Genomic DNA, 21,889 nt, shown 5'->3' on the forward strand with positions numbered 1-21,889 from the left:
TCTCTTTGCTGTTGATCTGTATAACGAGGCTTGTGTTTCTAGAGTTTACTTTTACTCCAAGACATGTATCTAGATTATAGTTTTCAGTCTCCAGCTGAATATTATTGAAAATGATGCGTTACTGTCAGAACCGTATATCTTTCCTAGCAACCTAATATATTGGATTCTCCAAGGACCAAGAGAAGCTCAGAACTATATTGTGGACAAAATTTTGTGTTTCTGTGACCATATATATGCAAGGGCATCTGAGCAGGGACATATGCATTAAATTGTGACAACATGACCGAACTAGAATTTTTTTGTTATGTTAAGCCACAAATAAATTTGTGATAGCAGCTGATGTTCTATCTAATATGATATGAGGAAACAAAAACTTTTTCTACACGAGATTGTGAAAAGAGGAAGGGAGGGAAGGCAGGGAAGTAGAAAGTGAAATTAGCAAGGGGTAGGGACTCAGAATGCTTGGTCAGGGTGTGTTGTGTTAGAAAGGTGAGGAAACTTCAAAACCTAGAGGCCTTTGCCTTTCTTTACCTGTGGAACTCAGGAAGGTGAAGCCTTACAACTTTCCCCGCACTATGCTGCAGGGATGATATCAAAACACATTCAAAACCTCAGGAAAGTTGGGTTTGCTGAAAACAATTCAGAATTTAACTCTCCCAAGTCATTTGCAATTCTTAAGTTGTTACTGGAGTCTAGACTTTTCTTTATCTCCTTAAATGGGAATCTAGAATTCCCCAAGAACTGTCCCCCCAACCCCGTGTGTGTGTGTGTGTGTGTGTGTGTGTGTGTGTGTGTGTGTGTGTGAGACACTGAAGAGGGCAAAGATGGGATTGATTCAGCCAGGGAGGGAGGGATATAAGAATCTTACCAACATATAGATCAGTCCATGAGTATATCAATGTCCCAACAAAAGCCATGAATGTCAGAATGGCAGCATCACGTTGGTAGGTCAAGGATTTTTCTGTGGAGATAGAGACAGAGTGCAAAGCAAGGATCAGAAGACCTTTCTTCCCCTGTTGGCTAGAGATTTCCCAACATACCCATCTCCCTTTATTCGTTTTTCTATATTCCAGCACTTTAAGGTTCATGGAAAGATAACTAATCTGAAAGACATAAAACCGAGTCACCCAAAGCAAAAGTCAGAACTATCAGAAGGGAAACAAAATTTTGGAAGCTAGAAAGTTTAAAAGGAACGGAGATAGTATAAGCCAGAAAAGTAAAAATACTGTAAATCAAAATTTGAAATTGCTGCCACTACTTAGCAGGATGATATATCCTTTGATATTTCCAAAGGAAGATTGTGCATGTTCTAGAGATTACAGGAACCCATGTATTATTTGTCTATCTGAATGTTTTTTAGGTGTAGTAGTGAGTCATCTGCCTTTTGTGTTTTTTCTTCCTTTTAGATAAATCATCAGAGAGAAAAAGACTTCTTTTTATTTTCTTTTCCTTTTTTTCCATTCTCACTTTTTATCCAAATTTATCTTGTGGAATCTAGCCTAAACCCCATATCGCCTGGTCTGAAGCAAAAGAAAAGCTTCTCCTTTTCCAATGCAGGGGGTCCACACTGAACTTTATTCTAGGTTTCAATTTACATGAGATTTATTTTTTTCTCCCTTACCTTTACCATTTTGGATGACAGGAAAGCTGTTGCAGTCAAAATGTCCTACAAGTTCCCAGGCAAAGCAGAGCATTTTAAAGAGATGACAGTTATCATTTTGTTAGTACGTGTGAACTAAGAGATGTATCATGGCGTCACTTCATACTTTTGTCTTTCCCAGTTTCATTGGTAACAAGTGATAGGTAAGTTAAAATTTGGATTCCTCATGCTTTGCTTAGAATGTCTGCTTTGCTTAGAATGTCTGCTTTATTATATGCACTAAAATGAAAATAAATTCTGTACACAGAAGTTTGTTGGACACAGATACCAGACAGTGGAATTAAAGTGTGGTTAACTTACTAAATCTACAAAAGATCGTAGACTTTCCAAAAACAGGGAGTAGTTAGTGTGGTTAATTTGTTTCTCTATAAGATCATCGTTCAATTATGGACTATTGATCTGTCATAAAGTTTCCAGCTTAGTTTTAAGAGAAGCTACTTAATCTATACTAACATGAAATTTGATAATGGAAAAAAAAAAAAAACCAACAAGAAAACCCTTTGAGTTTAACCAAATAGGAAATGCAGAGGAGGAAATCTTAATGTAATTTAATATGGTTTGAAACTGACTGTCAATCTTTTAAAAAGTCAAAACCACAGGCACCAGTGAAAAGCTAAATATAACCAACTGCTAAATGTTTGAAAGTGATTTAGAAAGATCTCTGTAGTCTCTAGATTCTCATGGGCAAATATTGTTAAGAAGATTTAGATGCAAATTCTGATTTAGGTGTTGAAAAGAATTTAGAGTGATAAATATTTTTACTTAGTTTTAAAAGAAACAAGTTATTTAGTGTAGCTTTTTCATTTTTTCTTTGCAAACTCATACAATGGGTCTTATAACCTTTGGTTCCTTCAACTCAAGAGAATGTGGAGATTAACATTGCCCTCCCTTCTTCATGACCTTTTCTCTGCCTTCCATTTGCTCTCTAAATATCCCCTATGTCTCATTGTACAATCCAGCTACACTCAACAATTTCCAACTGTCTGTATATCATAACAACTCATTTTTTTTGAATTGAGCATATATCATATATATTTTATCAAAACACTTTGACATATATTAAGGTAGCTGACATCTCACTGCAATGAATATCCTTATGGATATCCTTATGGATATGCATGTTCTGTACTCAGTAACTGCTTCTATAGTCTGATACCTACAGTGGGAAACAGCAGTTTGTTGACTCTGCAATCTCACCGCATCTCTTCTGCTCCATCTGCAGTGCTGAATCAGCATGTGAGACCTCATCAATTTCCTCCTAACTCATTCTACAAAGCTATTGGCATGTATACCTCACTGCATCCCTTTACCTATCTGATTTGGTTCCACTGTCTCCCACTGAATTCTTTTAGTCTGTCACAATTAGGCAAGCAAAAAGGTACACTATCTGTTAGGAATAGCTTCCCCCAGTATTGCATGGAAAGTCTCATGTTGTTCTAGTGTTCTGCAAGGTTTTTCTGAAACTTCAGCACAAATAGGCAACCCAGTCTTTGTTTGCTTCATATGCAACTCGACTTTTATGCCTGTTGCACATCTTCTGCTCACCTGCTCTGGACTATTCTACACTCTGGAATGCAGTTTCCCCGTCTGTGCCTACTTGTACTTTGAGAATCTACTCAGGCATCAAAATCTCCCCTATGTACCATTTCTGTTCTGCATCCTGAGTTTAACTCTGGCATTGCTCTTACAGTGCAATCCATTACTTTCATTTGCATCAATTCAACAACACACAATCAAAAACAAACAAAATTTTCATATAGTATGTCCCCTAAATGTAAGCCAAATTCTTCATCTGGTGCTTAACCGAGGAATGTATGATCTGTTTCCATACTGTGTGATCACACAACATGTGATAAATTTACTGAGGTATTATAGTTTGTTGTAAAGAGTTGCAGAGCTCAATTTGCAAAAACAACAGAATGTATGCTGGATGTTTCAAGCAGGATGAACTGTGATCCAAGGAATCAGTCCATGCATATTCATTAGAATGTAGAAAGCTTATGTCTGTAGCTTTCAAAATAAATTCCAGAATCTCACTGCTGACCTGGCATGCCAGGAATGATGCTACCTTTCCTGGAGCAGCAAAGCAGAATATGACTCTCTTGCTGAACTGTTGGGTCAGCAACAGTGCCAGGAAGTCAAGGATGTCACAATGTCTCCCCCTGCACCCACCTCCACAGATCCTGAGACAAACACTGTAATATGGCCGGGGAAAAAACCAAAATCTCCAGGACTGTGCCTCTGAAGAGCAAGCAACTGGAACAGATATTCTACCTCCATTCTGGAGTCAGTTTCATGCATAGGACCAAAGATCTGAGTTATTCTCCACCTGGAAACCTGGCAATAAGACATTCTGGGCAAAATAGAGTTTCGCTCTCCAACTGGTGCAGTAAGGAGGGTACTCTGGGAGAGTGAACTGAATGCTGACCCTGGTCCACCATGACCAAGTGTACTGTGCAGTTCAAGCAAGATCAGGACATTCACTGGCTAATTTCATTTATCCATTAAAACCGTGACTCCAGGACATGGTCTCTGCTGCATCCTTTCAGTTCCAAATAGCAACTGTGCTCTACTTATCCCTGGAACACAGCATCTAATACTGTGCTTTGAATCAATAAACTGGTGAATGATAGAAAACCTGTGTCTTTTTGTCCTTTTTTTTCGAATCAACAAATCTCTTTGACTTCCTCTAATTCAGTCAGGGGCAATTTTGCAACGCCAGGGGACATTTGGCAATGCCTAGAGACATTTTTGAGTATAACTACTTCAGCGGAGAGGGAAGTCCATTGGCACCCCTTGGCTAGAGACCAGGGATGCTGCTAAATACCCTGCCATGCATAGGACAGCTCACTTCAACAGAGAATTATTGAGCTCAAAATGTCAATAGTGCTATGGTTGAGAAATATGTTTTAATTATTTTTTCTTTTCACTTCTGTCTGCGATAATATTCTGATGTCAATAAATCAGAACCCTCGAGAGTATGGACTCCATAAGAATTCAAATCCTCATCAGTTTTTTCCTCTTGGCAGGGTTCCCCCTGTAGTCTCCACGCTAATCATCCTCCTCCCACATGTATTAATAACGGACTGCAGAGGCATAACCTGCCCTTCACATCCTTATATTGGAATTACTAGAGAAAATTATTGAAGTGCCACTCTTCAACTTCTGAGTCTCATAGATCTAAATTTGGAATGAAATCATCTAATTTAGAAAATGTCTCCAAAGAAGTGAGATGTTATTCTAATATATTTTTATTCTTGGTAGGCAATATACCAGTTTCAATGAATTTGGAATTTTTGGACTGTTTTCTTTTCCCTTTAAAAATATCCATAATTTAGGCCCTCTCTGGTGGTGCAGTGGGTTAAAGCACAGCACTAAGAAGCTAAAACCACTTTAGCATGAGTTCGATCCCTACCCCGCAGGTGAACCACATGGTGCGGCAGACCTTGACCCACCCACTGCTCCCCTCAACAGTGTACTTCGTTAATCTGCCTGTTCTGCTCCCCACTCTGTCTCTGGTGAATCTTCTCAATGCCCCTGCACCTCTGGCCTGTACCCCAGTTCTGTATGCACAAATAAATAAATAAATCTTTTAAAAATACATAATTTATGTATATATTAATACAAAATAATTGTCAAGAATAATTAAATATTGTTCCTGGAATGATTTTCCTAGAAAAAAAAGAGTTTCTTTTAATTTACAGAAATTTATTCCTTTTCATAATACTCCTGGAAGAGTAAATATGCCACAGTTAAGTGTCATAATTAAATACCAGGATTAAACATATGTACACTCAGTCCTCCATCTCATTGGGTTCTTGACCATGGGCTCTGCATTTGTGGGTTCAAGCAAGGATCAAAAATGTGTACTATGTAGAAGGGCTGATGATGGTTGTATCTGCACTGAACATGTACATATGCTTTCTTGTTATCCCTAAAAACAACATAATGTAACAACTATTTACACTGCATTTCCATAACATTAGGATTATGAGTAACTTAAGATGATTTAAAATATACTGGAGGATATGTGTATGCAATAGGCAAAATCCTAGGGACATAGGCATCCACATATTTTGGCATCTGTGAGGAGCCGGGGTCCTGAAACCAATCCTCAGAAGATATCCAAAGAGATGATTATATATAGTCATCATTAAAGTCATGTCTGTGAACAGAACAGGAAGTCAGTAGTCTTAGAGCCAGAACTATATAAAACTCAATGAATGCAATGAAGCCTAAATGAGCATCTACTATTCCCCATATGCTAGTCATTGGGAGTAATAGTCAGGAAATCACACCCAGTCTCCATCCTCATGGAGCTTACAATATTCATTTAGGATCTCCCTATACTGACAAGTCCTATAATTGAAAGTAACAAGGTAGTATGAAAGTAAACAGGGATCTGACACACTTTTTAACTTAATCAGGAGAGGATTTCTTAAGAAAACAGTAATTAGACTTATGCCTGGAAGATAAGTCTAGAAGAAACATCGCCCCAGCAGAGGCATACTTAATATCTTGAGGCCCCCCCAAAAAAAAGAAAAAAAAAAAGAATTATTTTGGTTTTAAAACAGTATAGAGAACCCATGACATGGTTTTAGTAGAAGAATAATTGATTGATGTTTATAGAGGAATGATTGGATCATTTTAAATAATTTACATTTTAAATGATTATTTTCACTGCCATGTGAAAAATGGGCAAAGTAGACTAGAAGGAACTACTTAGAAAGTGTTTTGGGTAGTCCAGGAGATGAATTGGCTCAAATGAAAAGCAGATGGATTTAGGGTGCTGGGTCAATAGGATTTGGGGGATTTTTTTTTTTTCTGGGAATGGGAGTGTGGAGGACATGATGGGATAGAACCACTGAAGAGAGAAGTGTTAAGGAGGGTTCACAGCCTTCTGACTGGAGCACTTGAAAGGATGCTGAGAACATGACCATGAAAAGACATGCTGGGAGAAGCAGTTTTGTGGCAGTGTGGTTATAGACAATAAGTTTATTTGGTACATTATATTTGATATTCCTCTAATTCATTCAGTTGTCTCAAATGGAGTAGTAAAACATTTGGACTTGTGAATCTGTGAATCAGAAGAGTCTGGCCTGAGGAGGTGATTTTGAAATTATTGTTTGTAGATGGTGTTTGAAGATATTGGAGCTGATGAGATCACTTTGGACTAGAATTACAGAAGGCCCTACACTGAGCCTTGAGGAAGATCTACATAAAAAGTTTGGCTAGAAGAACTGGCATTCAGGCCAGAGGTGTGGGGTCATGAGAGAATTTACCAGAAACAGAGCAGGGAGCAAAACAGGCAGGTCGACTAAAATACACTGCTGAGGGGAGCAGGGGGCAAGACAGGAGAGGTCTGCTGCACCTTGTGGGTCTCCCTGGTTGGAGACTGTAGTGGTGATAACACGGAGACTTTACCCTTACGTCAGGGAGGCCCATGGCATCTTTTTTATTCTTTGGGTTTTTTAGAGTTTGTAATAAGGTGCTGAAGTTCTAACCATCATTTGTTCTTTCAAAGCAGGTAGGAAAAAGGAGAAACTAGGAAGCACTTAGCAGTAACAAGTGTCCTTTTTTTTAAACCATGGAAGCAAGCTTTCCCAGAATTCACTCCAGTAGATTTTTGCCTACATCTGGGGCCAGGGGTTAAAAAGAAGCTGAGAAAGTATTTATTTAATGATACTGTTTCTGTAGTAAGAGCAACATGGTTCGCAGAGTGTAGGGAATGACTTTGGGTTACTCAGCCAACAGGATCTGTCATGTAACAGCAGGAAGACAAGCAGGCATCCCAGCAGTGGTTCTCAAAGGGGATGGAGGTTGTGACTGTGGCAGTAACAGAGATAAGCCAGGCAAAGTGAGAAGAGGAATTACGAGGAAGGGAAAGGCTCTGTGAGCCTCTAAATCAGTCCTTGGGAATCTCAGGATACGATCATATCTGTTCAACTTACAATATATTGTCAAGTACTTAGTGTGATGCCTTTAAGTCCTGAACAATTGAGTAAATGAGTGAATGAATAAATGAATCACATATGAATAGCCAAAAAAAAAAAAAAAATCCAAGATAATACTAGCAAGAATCTGGTGCTGTCCTGCCATCTTGGGACTTATTTAAAAGTAGTTGGAGTAGAGTAGCAGATTAAATTAGTTAACTTTCACAGACTGAGAGGAAGATGTGGTACCTTCATTTTCTGTGAACAGTGTTTATTTGGGAAAAGGGCTTGTTTAAAGAAACACACAGAATGGAGGAGTTTGATGGAGATAATTACCAGGGCCTTGCTGAGCTAGGACCCTTCGCCACTGCAGGGAGAGCAGAAGAACACTCGGGGAGTAGGAGCTGGGGTGTCCTCTGCCCACCGTGTCCAGGAATGCCTTTCTGGTGCTTCAAGAATATTTTGCATGTTCAGTTAAGAGAACAGAAGACTTGGCTGGGGAAATTTCACTCCTAACTAAAGAACCCCATTTATCTATGAACTGAACTTGTTCTAATAAAGGGAAGGAGAAATGAACCTGAGACTTGCCTAGTTCTTAGGCCTGTTTAAATGAGTCATAGTGAATTGAACCTTTCCAATTTTTTTTTTTAAAGATTTATTTATTCATTTGTACAGAACTGGGGTACAGGCAACTGTGGTACAGGCCAGAGATGCGGAAGGTGAGAGGATTCACCAGAGACAGAGTGGGGTGCAGAACAGGCAGATCGAAGTAATACACTACTAAGGGGAGCAGCGGGTGGTCAGGAGAGGTCTGCCGCGCCATGTGCCTCTCCTCCGGAGAGGAATTGAACTCATGCAGAAGTGGTTTAAGTTTCTTAGTGCAGTGCTTTAACCCGCTGCACCACCAGGGAGGGCCAAACCTTTCCAATTTTTTCAGTCCTCTCCCCAAAGTTATAAATACATTGAAATTGATTTTTATAATTCTGAAGTTCAAAATCTATGATTTTTTTTTAGAAAATGGAAAATAAAGAGGGGAGGCCATGCCAGCTATCTTGACTCAGATTCAGAAATTTCTAAAAATCTGAAATTTTTGTATATTTTGTTACCTCTCCTTAGATGCTAAAAAAAAAAGTAGGTACTATAAAAGGACCAGAACATTAGAACAAATAGAACAAATAAAGACCAGAAATTAGTTTAAAACCTTTTTTCATATACTCAGAGTTCTTTTTTTCAGCTGAAATAAAATAGGAAAATGATAAGTAAAAACAACTAGTTGATGTTATTTCTCTAGCTAAATTATAACTTGTTCCACTCACCTGTGGAACAGGTGTTTGAAATTCAGCCTAAACTTAGAATATTCAATTGTCTTCATTATTCAAAATAAATTCTGATAAAATTTCATTATTTTTATCTAATTATAGAATGATTAGCTCTATGGGGGAAAAATGAGGGTTAGAATAAAAAATGAAAGGCATGTGAGAAGATGCCTTTCATAAGGAGATTAAAATAGATGCAGTAGGGAACATTTGGGAAAGTGTTAGGCCTCATGTAAATATTTACTCAGAGTGGAGAAACAGGTTGGCTAGGCAGTTTTTTTTTTTTTTAAGATTTATTTATTTATGCACGCAAGAACTGGGGTACAGGCCAGAGGGGTGTGTGTGAGTGTGTGAGGATTCACCAGAGACAGAGTGGGGAACAGAACAGGGAGATCTACTGAAATGCACTGCTGAGGGGAGCAGCCGGGAGACAGGAGAGGTCTGCTGAGTCATGTGGGTCAGCTCCCTGGCGAGGGAGCAAACTCCTGCTGCTGTGACTGCTGATAGCTTTATTTCTTTTAGGGAACTTCTTTAGTCATGTTATTCTCTCAAAAAGGATTTTTAGTCATATTTATTTACTTATTTGTTTATTACATCATTCTTCATTTTGTGCATTTTTTCATCTTGTAATCCCCGTGGACTTCCCACCACCAATTCACTCGTATGCCATCACTGTAATCTGTGCTGCAGTAGCTTTAAAGAGCTGCACTTTAACCCTTTGGCTACCAAGAAGGCTTTGAATACATAGTTTTAAGCAGTGACAGTCAGGAAGGGAAGGGTGAATGTTGCCTCATGCTGAATACAGAAATCAGGACCTATGGCGGGATGTTTGAGGGATGGATGCAGCAATAAGCAACCATGAGAGAAAATTGGAGCTAGAAGCCAGGGATGATGGTTAATTTTAAGTCATCTTGACTGGCAACTGTATGCCAAGGTAATTGGTCACATATTATTTCTTTCTATGTGATTTTTCTGGAAGAATTTGGCATCGAGTTGAGACTGGATAAAACAGGTGGCTTTTTTCATTGTGGGTCACATCAATCACCTACATGTGTTCAGGACCTAATTAGAACAAAAAGTTGGGAAGAAGATGTTTTCTGAATATTGATTCGATTTTCTGGCCTTTGCAATCTACACCACTGACTATGTTGAGTGTCTGACTTGAAAAAAGCAGGTAGTGGGATTTCTTAGGTTTCATTATCATATGAGCCATTGAGATATAAATCTCTTTTTATGTATAATGTACACATACATATTCTTCTTCTCCCTATTTCTATTTTACTGGAGAGCCTTGACTAATACACCAGGGATATTTGGTCAAAGAATCAGAAAGAAGCAGGAAAAGTCAACGCTATGTTTCTGGGGTGTAGGCTTTGGCATCATTGCCCTTGAATGTAGGAGGCGTTTGGCAGTCTGAGCTCAGGGTTCATGAGCCCATTTACGGACACCTACTGTATGGTGTGGCCATGACTCAGTGGGCACACCTGAGCTGAGAGACTACCAGGGCAGCATCTCAGAGGATGGGGTGGCAGAGGACATTGCATGGAGAGCAGCAGAGAAGGGCTATGGAAGGAAAGAGTACAGATTCTCAGGGGGCCATGTTGCTGTCTCCCTGCTGCCCTGCTGATTTGTACTATTAGAACACCCCTGGGGGTGATGCCAAGGGATCCAAGATTCTCCTTAAGCTGCCTGAACCTATGGTGAACCTTCCTGGCCAAAGATGGATGCAGAACAATGGGCTAAATTGGATAAGGGAAAAGAGGAAGACAAGTAAATGCACCTGGTCGAGACTGGCAAGTGAATATCTATATGGGCGCTCACACCATTCTGAGAAGGCTAAGATGTCGGGAACAAAGAGGGAGTGACACAGAGACAGTAGGAGAGAAAGGCAAGAGGTAGAAACCCATGGTGGGAATTGTTGCACATTATTCAAGACACAGGAAGAGGTGGGGAAAGAGAAATAACCCATGCTTTAAAGAATATGCTGAGAAGGAAGCCGTGTTTGTCTAGGCTTTGTGTTAAGTGCATTAATAATGTTTCCTGTCAATTCTGTTGTTCCTTGAATGACAGGCTTTGCAGTAAGTTATCACTGTCCTTTAAATTCACATAAGCTACTTAAACATTATTCACGGCTGTTCAAGTTTTTTTAAAGTACTTGACATTTAAAGGTATCATCTGAGGCTTCAGCTGAAGTATATGTGTGTGCTTATTATTTTTTATTACTTTTAAAAAAAGCTGTAGATATAACTCTATGTACAGTTGGTAAGGAAATAAGGAAATTAATCAAGAGGTCCTATTCCTGACATATATGTGTTTATATATATATATATTTGATACCAGAAATACATGTGTATATGCATATACATGTGTGTTTATGTATACACACACATATTGCATATAATATTAACATTTAATCCTTGACTAAAAAATCAAATGACAGAAATCCAGCATGGTAAATTCTGGTGTAAAAGAAGATCAAGTTCTCAAAGATGATGAAACATGGACTGTATGATCTGGGGAAGCAGTCTTTGTTTGGGGGGCAGTAATGGCAGATTTCTAAACCTTGGTCAATTACTGTCATATTCTAGGGAACATTAGAGACACCCCTGATGTGTGTGTCTTTAACCACTAGTCTAGTGCATTTTCTTCTATTCTTGTTATTCCTTTAACTGTTAGCATTCAGTGTGACCTACAGAGCACTAGACACACCACCCAGAATCATGGAATTTGGTCCAGACCCTTATAAGTTAGATAACTTTATCTTTTTTTTTTAAAGAAGATTTATTTATTTATATGTACAGAACTGTGGTACAGGCCAGAGGTGCAGGGTCAGTGAGAAGATTCACCAGAGACAGAGTGGGGAGCAGAACAGGCAGATCATTGAAGTACATTGCTGAGGGGAGCAGCATGTGGGAGGGAAGAGGTCTGCTGGGCCATGTGTGTCACCGCTCTGGCCCAGGATCAAACCATGCTCAAGCAGCCACACTTAGCTTTGTAGTACTGAACTTCAACTCGTTGCAACACCAGGGATGGGCCAATGTGGGTAACTTTAAGCAAGTCACTTCCTCTCCTGGTTCACAGGATCCTCCTCAGTGAGTAGGGTTAGCTTTCAATTCTTCATTTTATTTTCTGTTTTAACATACCGGGAAGCTGTTGCTTACTCTGATCAGTAGTAATAACTCCAGTGTTATATATTTGAGGTTCTCCAGAGAAATAGAACTTACAGTATCTATATAGTTATAAAGAAAGAGATGTATTTTGAAGGACTGGCTTATGTGACTATGCAGGCTGTGGAGAAGCTGTGAGCGGCCACCTGCAAGCTGGAGGCAGCCCAGGAATGTCAGTCATAGGCCAAACCTGACAGGCTGAGAACCAGGTGCCAATGATGTCTGCCCGTCTGGGTTTGAGGGCCTGGGGCATTTGATGCTGTAATACTGGTCCAGGTCTGAGGAAATAATGTCTCTGCTGAAGCAGACAACAAATTCACCTTTTACCAGCCTCTTATTCTATTCCGGGTGGAGGGGACAATCTTTGCAGTCTACTGATTTAAATGCCAGTATTTTCTGGAAAATGCCCTTATGGAGTCTCCCAGAAACAATGGTTTTCCAGCTATCTGGGCATTCCTTAGCCCAGTCAAGTTGACATATAAAGCAGTACAAGTTATATGGAACATTTATTGAATGTCTCATCTATGTCAGAGGCTGAACTGGTGCTTTCCATATTTATCCTCAGCACATAATTTTGCATCATTCACCTATTTAGAGACAGGAAATTTGACTCAGAATTGAACAACTCAGCAAGGTCACAGACCCAGTGAGTAACAAAACCCTCATGAATTCATGCCTCTTTAGGTGCGTGTTCCTCATCCTACATTATATTGCTCTGTTTAGTCATGATTATCAAGAGGGGGAGGATAAGATTATGCCTTTTTACCTGCAGTCATATCATGACACTGGGAAGTGAATACTTTGCAAAAAGCCCTTTGGGGGCCCTTGAATATCACTGAACTGATCAATATTTAGACTATTTTTCATAGTTGACCTTTTATGACTTTGGATGCTGCTGATGAGAAGAAACACAACTTGTATTTTTATTCCATTGCCTTTTGTTATCCTCAAATGGTCTGCAGGATTCAGCCAATCATCAGTTCAACCAGTTACTCTTTGTCTCCTTCAATAAGTCACTGTTCTGACTAGACACTGGGGGTGGGTGGGGTGTGATAGAAGCAGTTGCTAAGGCGAGAAAATATCTCTGAAACAGTGCTGTAAACTGCAGTTACTTCAATAAGAAATGACAACAACTCAGTGTCTTCAGATCAGCTTCTGATCAGAAACTCCATTGTCAGCTCTGATTTGTCTTCTGATAACACCTGTTAGATAATGCATTGGAAGTGCAGCTGGGTGACTTAGCCTGGTTCTCTAATTAGGCTGCCGTAGGCATGATGTCATTACTGTCGCTATAACAACAGATAACCAGGTGACTGATATCTGTAATCCAATTACAGACCTGTACAATTGTTTTTATATTTGGCAAAGATGAGATGACTGAAGGTCACAATGAACGTGAGCGGCATCCACTTTTCAAATGTATGACATCTGGAATGTGCCACACCTTCCGTCAGGATGTCTTGTGAGATCATCCTTCTGAAGAGACTGACAGAATACATCCTCAGCTGATACTAGCATCAGAGTGCATTTACATACACTTCTCTTCCTATCCTCAGTAACAGTAGGGGAGAGGGGAAGTATCTAAAAATAGGCGATCTTGAGCTGAAGGAAAAGATTGAGAGATATTCCTGGGAGACTGAGCAGATTCCATAAAATGTAACTGGAGTTAGAAAAAGCATGACCATCACATTTGATTACAGTGCTGAGGAAGCATAGCCTTTATTTACTATTTTCAGAGTGCACAGAGTGGTGCCTTACGTCTGCATTTGCCAGGCAGGAATAACTTCCCAGTATGATGGGCAGCACCAGAACCTCTGGCATTTCTCACTCCTCGGGAGTTTGTTGGGAGTTTACGTTCTTCACCTCGTCCCTTCTGCTCTTTCTGACACTTGTCGAATTCTCCTCCCATTCCTGCACCTTCACAAGTCAAGTTTTAGGTGAAAAGGGTGGGGTGGAAGGGGAAATCTACCCACTTTTGTCACCAGAGTCCCAGGAGAGCAGTACTTCTACCTGCACGTCCTGTTGTTCCAACCAGGAACACCTGCTCACCTCCACCTGCCTCTAATATGTCAGAGCTCAAAAAGGCTGGACAGACCATGTTTTTGCAAATATAATTATTTTCCAAATAGGTTATTTTCCAAAGGAAAATAAGGGTGCAAAACACATACTTTTGGCCCCCACTTCATCATCTCCAGCATCCTCACCACCAATTACTTAGCACTCCTTTGTGCCGGGAATCACGCTAGGCGTTTCGCATGTACAGCATCCATTCTTTCTCCGTCTCCCCCTTCACTGCGCAGATGACCCCAGCTCTACATCAGCCTTTCCCTGTACTGCATGCCAGGAGTCACATGGAGCTCCCCACACCTCAGCTTCTCGTCCCAAGAGTTTCTGCTTTGACCTTCTTCTGTTCTGTTCTGCTGTCTGTCCTGCTGTGCCCTGAGGTGCCCTCCTGAGCCATCCGTCTGCGAAAGTTTTTCTCAATTCTCAGATGGAAAACAGAGCAAGGAGAGTGGGGTCCCTGGCTGACCTGTTAGGACAATTGCTCATATTTCCTCTAATGCATTTTTGCATAAAAATGAACAAAATTGAACTCGTGCTTTATTAATGCCAATATCTCAGGTATACTGTAGTTCAATCAGCTTTTACAAGTTGGTTAAAAAACGTATCAGCTCTGTTACTGCTTCTTTATACTGTGTATTCTGAGTTGAAAACTGGATTTTACAGATGAAGTTTTGGAGCACATCCATTGATGCGCGAGAATCTCTATATTTTGGAGGAGTCTAAAATAAAATTGAAAATTTTGAATATTTGTGGATTGAAGACTTAACCTTAACATGTTCCTTTGAGGAACAGTGATGTCTTTTTCTAAATAGATCTTGAGTTGTCTCCCATGAAAAATCTCAACTAAGTTATTTAATTGCAATGTGTAATGTTCTACTCCAAATCTCAGTGCAGGCCAATATAACTGGTAACTGAAGAGAACTTCATAGGGAAGCATGTTCCTTCAGGACAGGATCAGTCTCTTTTCCAGCTCTGTTTCTTCAAGGCTACCCCAGCTATTTCCTGGCATAGAGTCAGTTTTCAATAAATGTTCAATTTAATGTTTCAATAAATGTTGGTGATTGTTTTGAATGAACAGAAGGCTTTAGTGTCTGCATCTATGTGAGTGTCCCAAACTGAACTAAATTATTTATCTTAAACTGAACCTCTCCTCTTTTCCCTAAATGCTTTTTCTGTGATGCACTTTTTTTTTTTTCATGGTGTGCAATTGAAAATTGGCGAATGGCTATTTGAGATGATGGAATATTGGTTGCATGCCCAGACCAGGAGGAGAACTTCACACCCGGCCTTATTCTTATCACAGTATCTTTGGATGAGTTAAGATTTGGTTTGGAGCATTTGTATTTAGCCTGTCACTTGGTTCATCATTTGTCTGGAGTCCTTTGTGCCTGATTAAAGGAGAAAGAATTCTGAATGTGAGCTCCTTGAGTTAGGGTTCATGTTCTTTTCATATTCATGTCCTTTTTTTTTTTTTTAAACATCAAGCCTAGACAAGGAAGGAAATCCTTGTTAAATATCATTTGTTAAATATCTGTTAAGTTAGTCACTGTTCTGGGCAGGTTATAAATGTGGTTTAACTTAATTAGTACACTTAGAAGTTATTCTCAATTCCAAATTGAGTTGAGAGAACTGAAGAGTAAAAAGGCTTAATGAATTTGTCAAACTTTCCTATATATGAAGTTCACCAAATGAATACCCAAATCCTAGTACAGTGCTTGATAGATACTAAACATTCTATAAGTACCTATTCTAATATTTGTTATGCTTTGAATGTCCTTGCACTTTTCACTGTCAAGTGATGTCTTACTAATAAATGCGTTCAATATAGTAACGGTGTGGCTTGAAACATTTTAGAGAACATATAATGGATGTTATGTTTGACATACATATTATAAACATTCATTTAATTTACTTATTCTCATTTTTGGGGGTAGAATACAGTGGTACTTTTTTCTTCTTCTTTTTAATTGAAAGACATTTAATGAGAATCTACCAGTAAAATTATTTTTGTGTACAAGCTAAACAGGTCTCCCTTTTTTTCTCAGTTACGAAAAGCCAAAGTTTTATGAGAGAGACAGACATGTTAATTCAAATTGCCATTGTGGTGATAATAATTTCTATTGCCCCAATATTTATTTATTTAAATAGAAGAAAGATAAAGATTTTATACATGTAAAAAAAATCAAAAGCAACACTGGTTGTTAAGGGAATCTCCAGTTCTGCTTCAGAGAGGCTGAAGTAGAATAATTCTGGTGTCTTAGAAAGTATTTAAGTTGAGATTCTACTGACACTCAAATTATTGGTTATTATCCAGATAAAGGAAAGGCATTCAAGAGAGTAGGAGCAGTAAGTATAAAGACATGAGATTTGAAAAAAAAAATCTGTAAGATACTCCCTGTGCCTAGCTAGTGGTTTTTATGTGAAATTTTATATGGGAAGACAAAGATGAGAAAGTAATCATTAATGGTATTTATTTCCTATTTTCTGCACATACACTATGTTTTTAAGAGTTTCACATAACAATCCCATTATTTCTGACCACAACCCCTGATTATTATTCTTATTTTAGGAAAACGGGACACGAAGGCTTTGAGAATTTGAACTTTGGCTTAATGTCAAAGCCACATAGCAAGTGACAGAGCCAGTTCTCACATCAGGCCAGTCTGACAGCAGAGGCATTGTGCTTTACACAGAGGAACACTACAAAGGTAAGAATGCAGGATGGAAAGGGCTGTGTAATAGTTCTCCTAAGGAATTTGGATTTTATTATCCTTGCTTTGAGCAGCAATAAAAAGATTTCAGAGCTATTGAAAATATTACCCTTTCAGAAATGGTTTAAGGTATCTTGAATGTTGGGGTACCAAGCAGGGAAATTTTTAATTAATAAAGTATATTTTCAAGACTTGAACCAAAACTGAAGTGGGGACAGAGATAGAGATGGGTTCTGAGAGTTGTTGGGAGATAAATGGAAAAGATTTGATGACTAGTTAGGAGATAAATAGAGAGAGGAAGATGAGTTTCGGGGTGTGGATAGCTTGCACTGTAAGGCCATTACCAATGAGGGACATAGGAAGAGAACTGGGTTCAGAGTTCAAAGAAGAAAGAGGTATTAAAACTGATTTTAAGAGCAGACAGTTTGAGCATGCTGCAGATAGCCAAGCAGAAAGGTTAATAGTGACTTGGAATGGAACTGCATAAAGCCAGTCTCTGATTTAGGAGTTATCAAAGATAAGCATCTGTATTTTAAGGGATGGAGCAGAAACATCAATGGCAGAGGAAACACCTAAGAAACCCAGAAGTGTTTTCCAGAAGAGAGCGGTGGAAGGGGTGGTCACATGGACCACGAAAGAATGGGAGAGGAAGGGAAGGGAACAGGAGTGCAGGCCTCTCATTCAAAGTGAAAAATGAGAAACTGGCAAGAGAGGAGGGGGAACAATCACACACGTATTATTATTACTACTATTATGTTACATCATTTTTCATTTTGTGCATTGTTTCATCTCAATTGTAATCCCCATGGGCTTCCCACCACCAATTCACCTGTGTGCCATCACCACAGTCCAGTGCACTGTCAAACATGTATTTTTATAAGCTGAGTATAATTAACTGGTAGGTTGTGATTAAGGTGGATGAGAGGAGAGAACTAACTGATGACGACCTGGTGAGTCACTGCAAGAGGAGATTTGGACAGGAGGGACATCACAGTTGAGTTGGGTGAGGGCAGGTGCATTTGAAAGAATGAACTGTGGGAGAAATTACTTGCTCCAGGTAGTACAAGTTGAGTCATCATTTTAACAAGTGATGCATCACCTTGTGTAATGCTGCTAAAAAATAATTGACTCAAAAGCAAAATTATCAGGACAGTTGAGAGAAAAGTAAGTGTGGAATTTAAACTGTTCCATCTCTATGGGAAGTTTAAGACCCTGAGAATATCATGTGTTCTTGCTTTAACTTCCTCTAACATTCTGGTGAAGGTCACAACAAGTTAAAATGTACCTGGTGAGGAATCCCTGAAGAGAAACCTGAGACCTAGAAGAAGGTTTATATAATACCCTATCAATACTTACATGTTGATAAAACGCTTGGTGATCTTCATCTTCCACGTTCCTTTCTGGACACACTCCTGTGCTCATTGTGCCCCCTACCTGCGCTACAACCCTCACTGACTCTCCTATCAGTTCATCAACCCTCTTTTCCAATATCAGAAGAACTTTTTCTGCCACACTTGATTGCTCTTTGCGGCCGGGCTTGTTTTTCATGCATTAGAGTTATGTTTGCACACATCTTACTTATCCCATTATCCCATTTGATGTTATGTGCCTATAGTATAGGGAATGTCTTCTACTTTTACTTTTAGCTTCCACAATGATCCACTGCTATTAGCAAACACTGGAAAAATATTTTCTAAGTTAATATGGTTCCCTTTTTCTAGTTGAGAAGAAAGTAAGCGTGGAATTTAAACTGTTCAGAATTGAGGTTTCTATGCACTTTTCCTAACTCTTTACTTCTCTGGAAGCATTAAACAAGAGTAAGAAGGCATGTAAGAAAAGAATGAAAGCGAGCATTAATGAAGAAGCTCAGATGACCCAAGCAAATATCAGCTGAGTCTCTTTTTACTCTCCCAGATGCCGTCTACGATGTCACTTGCCTTTGTCATGGCCCAACCTCACTTAGTTGCTCCCCGGTGTGAGGGCTACAGCCCATGTTTCAAACTAGAACTATAGCTGTTCTCTACGAATATCTGTGATGATAAATAAATGCACAGATTGCTTGTGCTTTTACCAGAACGATAACTTATCCCATTTAAAGCTAACCCATATAATATCTAGTATTGCTTTAAGTAGGTATAGGATGTGACCATCCACACATACATCTATACACTTGTCAAAAAGGATCAAGTGATGGGGTCAAATGCATTTGAAAATTAAAAAATATATATCTACTGCATGGCACCAGGCTGGCACCAGACAGAATTTGTCTTCTCATCTTACTTCTCAGTTTCCTACCTTAGCTCATTTTTTTTCTTATTTGAAACTGGGCTGTTTTTATCAAAATGCCAGAATCCTTCTTTCAAATGATTAACTGAGAATACCTTAAGGTGGTACGTCTGGCAAGAGAATTTATAAATTATTTTTAAATAGCATGTAACAGTTGACATGTTTCATTTACTGAATTAGGTGGTGAAGGAAACATTCTTTTTGTAATTATTCTGCATGATGTTTAGAAAAATTGCATTAGAATGGTAACCACCTATTATAAAGCCCACTCTGGATATGTGGTACATGGTTCATATAGAAAACCAGACTTTACCATGTAGGTGTCAAAGGTATTGTAAAGCTGAGGTTTAATGTGGTTTATACATCGCTCCTTAAAATTCCTTTTTTCCCCATATGCAAAATACAAAAAGGACATGGCATTTACCTCACTTCATGAAAATGTAAAAATTACTCAGCTTTTAGTTTCCCCCCTTTAACAATTGTTTAATAAAGATTGAAATTGAATTTGAAAGAATAATCTCATTTTTGTAGTGAGTGTCCTCCTGGTAATGATTAGTCCTTTCAATGCGGGTTTGTTTTCACTCAGTGCTGTTTAAAGGCAGCCGCAGTCTGTCTCTGGCATCCCAGTGTTACCCACAAAGGCCACTCAGACAGACGTGCAGAGAACGCTTAGGGAGCTACAAAATGCGTTTCACATTTCCTTGACCTCCCTTGCTCTTTGCTTCCAATTATCTATGAAATAGGCAATAGGTGAGTCCTCCTGAATTACCTTTAAGAAGACAAGAACATTGACAGAAAATGCACCACAATTACCCCCTGGAAAGATATGTCTTCACTTACTGCAGGCACATGGAAACTTAACAACAGAGAGTGAGCCCATGGTGAGCAAACTATGAAGGAATTCACAGCAACTACAAAAATGTGTGAATGCTTGGAGCAACCAGGTTGTATTTATTTTGTGCCAAGCAAAGCAGAAAATAAGTTTACAGTCGAGTTACTTGCTCTTTTGAGGAACCAAAAAGACAGCAAATATAGTTGAAAACAGAGAGGCAGATTGTGGTCAAGCCTGCAATAGATCCAGCGAGTGGATAATATCTCTGGGTTATGCATTGTGGTTCCTCAAGAGGAATGGTTGGTCTAGAAAGAAGCCACTGAATGAATTCCTCTAATTTTGTTGGACTGAGAAAAAATCCCCACTTTTCTCCATGGACAAAAGTTAGCTTGATCCATGTACGAAAGTCTGGGTAAATATGAATATGTGGATTTGCCTTTTTTAAGTGTCTTGAAGCATCTGGCTGGTTAATTTTCTTCAAATTTTTAACTTTGGTAGAACTTGTGTTTTCCTCAGGATGACCAGTGGGCTGGAGGTAACTAGACATTGTCTTTGGTTCTTTTGAGTGGATTTCAGCGTCTGTAGAGATTGATGTTTCTGGTTCGATGAGTTGATGAAAATGTTTTATGATCTCTTTACCCTTTTCCCTTTCCAGAATCTCCAAATAATGTACACTAGCACAAGAATTCTGGTTTTCCAGTTCTATCACCTTCTTCTTTAAATCATCAATCTCTTTTCTCAGAAAGAAGATCTCTTTGGTTACTGTGTGTTGTTTGTTTTCATTAGCATTCATTCTAGTTTCCATTCCCTCTGTATGCTTCTGAAAAAAATCAACATTTTTCTGTATTTTTGGTACTTCACTGACAATATTGGTTATTTGACTGAGGAGTTCACATTGGATAGTTTTGATATCTTGGAGCATGGCTGTCAGGTTTGTTTCTTCATCAGTACTGAGGTCTTCTTGGTCACAGTCATAGGAAGTCTTAGGTGGGTATCGCGTTGACTCTGAGTATTGGTTCTTACATTTATGGTAAACATTTTTAAGAGATTTTCTGATTTTGGAGAGATTTGAAGACCACACCCGCCCAGCAGTAGCTTTTACCCTTTTGGCTTGTAGTTTGTACATTTCTCATAATGAAACAGAGGTAAGGTGTTAGGAAACTTGACCAGAATCAAAGAAAGAAGCAATACCAAAATGAAATGGTCTTTCTCTTACTATTTGTTGGATGTCCTTCCTGGTAACATCATCGAATAGACTATGGAGAACATCAGAGGTTGTAGTAGTCACTCTTAGGTGATTTACTTCTTAAAAGGCAGTCCACCAGAGAACTCTGAAATAATGGTCAACTGCACGGAATTACTCATATATGTTTATTGACCTGATGCTGATGTCACAATGGCCACTGGCTTCAAATATAGTTAAAGTCAGTAATTTTTATTTTTCTCCACTTTTTCACAGCACTTTTTTTCCACTCATAAAAAATATTGTGGACCATAGCACCTTTGTTTATATGAATTATATTAATCAATATACCATTTAGAAGTTGAAACTAAGCAAATCTTACAATATTAATTTATGAAAATAAAAACCCAGTGCATATTAAGATAAATAATTTTTTAAAAGATTTATTTATTCATACAGAACTCGGGTACAGGCCAGAGGTGCAGGGAGTGAGAGTTTTCACCACCGACAGAGTGGGGAGCAGAATAGGCAGGTCGATGAAACTGCCGAGGGGAGTAGCCGGCAGGTCAGGAGAGGTCTGCCATGCCACATGGATCACTCCGGGGTAGGTGTTTTAAATACCCAGACTAGTAGAGAAAACATGAATTCTCATGTCTGATTTAGTATTATATTTGTTTTAATAAAATTTGTTTTGTTTGAAAAGTTTAATGAAGATATGATCTCAGAGACGTATGTAA

The 21,889-nt window shown here is 38.9% G+C and overlaps 1 protein-coding gene across 1 annotated transcript; it reads right to left on the reverse strand.

The window, feature by feature from the left end:
* Positions 1–20,120: 20,120 nt before the first annotated feature.
* Positions 20,121–21,095, reverse strand: CCDC54 (coiled-coil domain containing 54). Its single transcript, XM_004675234.1, has one exon. The coding sequence runs from the start codon at positions 21,093–21,095 to the stop codon at positions 20,121–20,123; it is 975 nt and encodes a 324-aa protein (XP_004675291.1).
* Between the last annotated feature and the right edge of the window lie 794 nt (positions 21,096–21,889).

This window comes from Condylura cristata, unplaced genomic scaffold (genome assembly GCF_000260355.1).
Source record: "Condylura cristata isolate star-nosed mole 26May11 unplaced genomic scaffold, ConCri1.0 scaffold00003, whole genome shotgun sequence".
Classification (NCBI taxonomy): domain Eukaryota; kingdom Metazoa; phylum Chordata; class Mammalia; order Eulipotyphla; family Talpidae; genus Condylura; species Condylura cristata.

What these genes read in the sequence shown, in the direction of transcription:
- CCDC54 (XM_004675234.1), bottom strand. Translation starts at nt 21,095, where the DNA reads ATGTACAAACTACAAGCCAAAAGGGTAAAAGCTACTGCTGGGCGGGTG.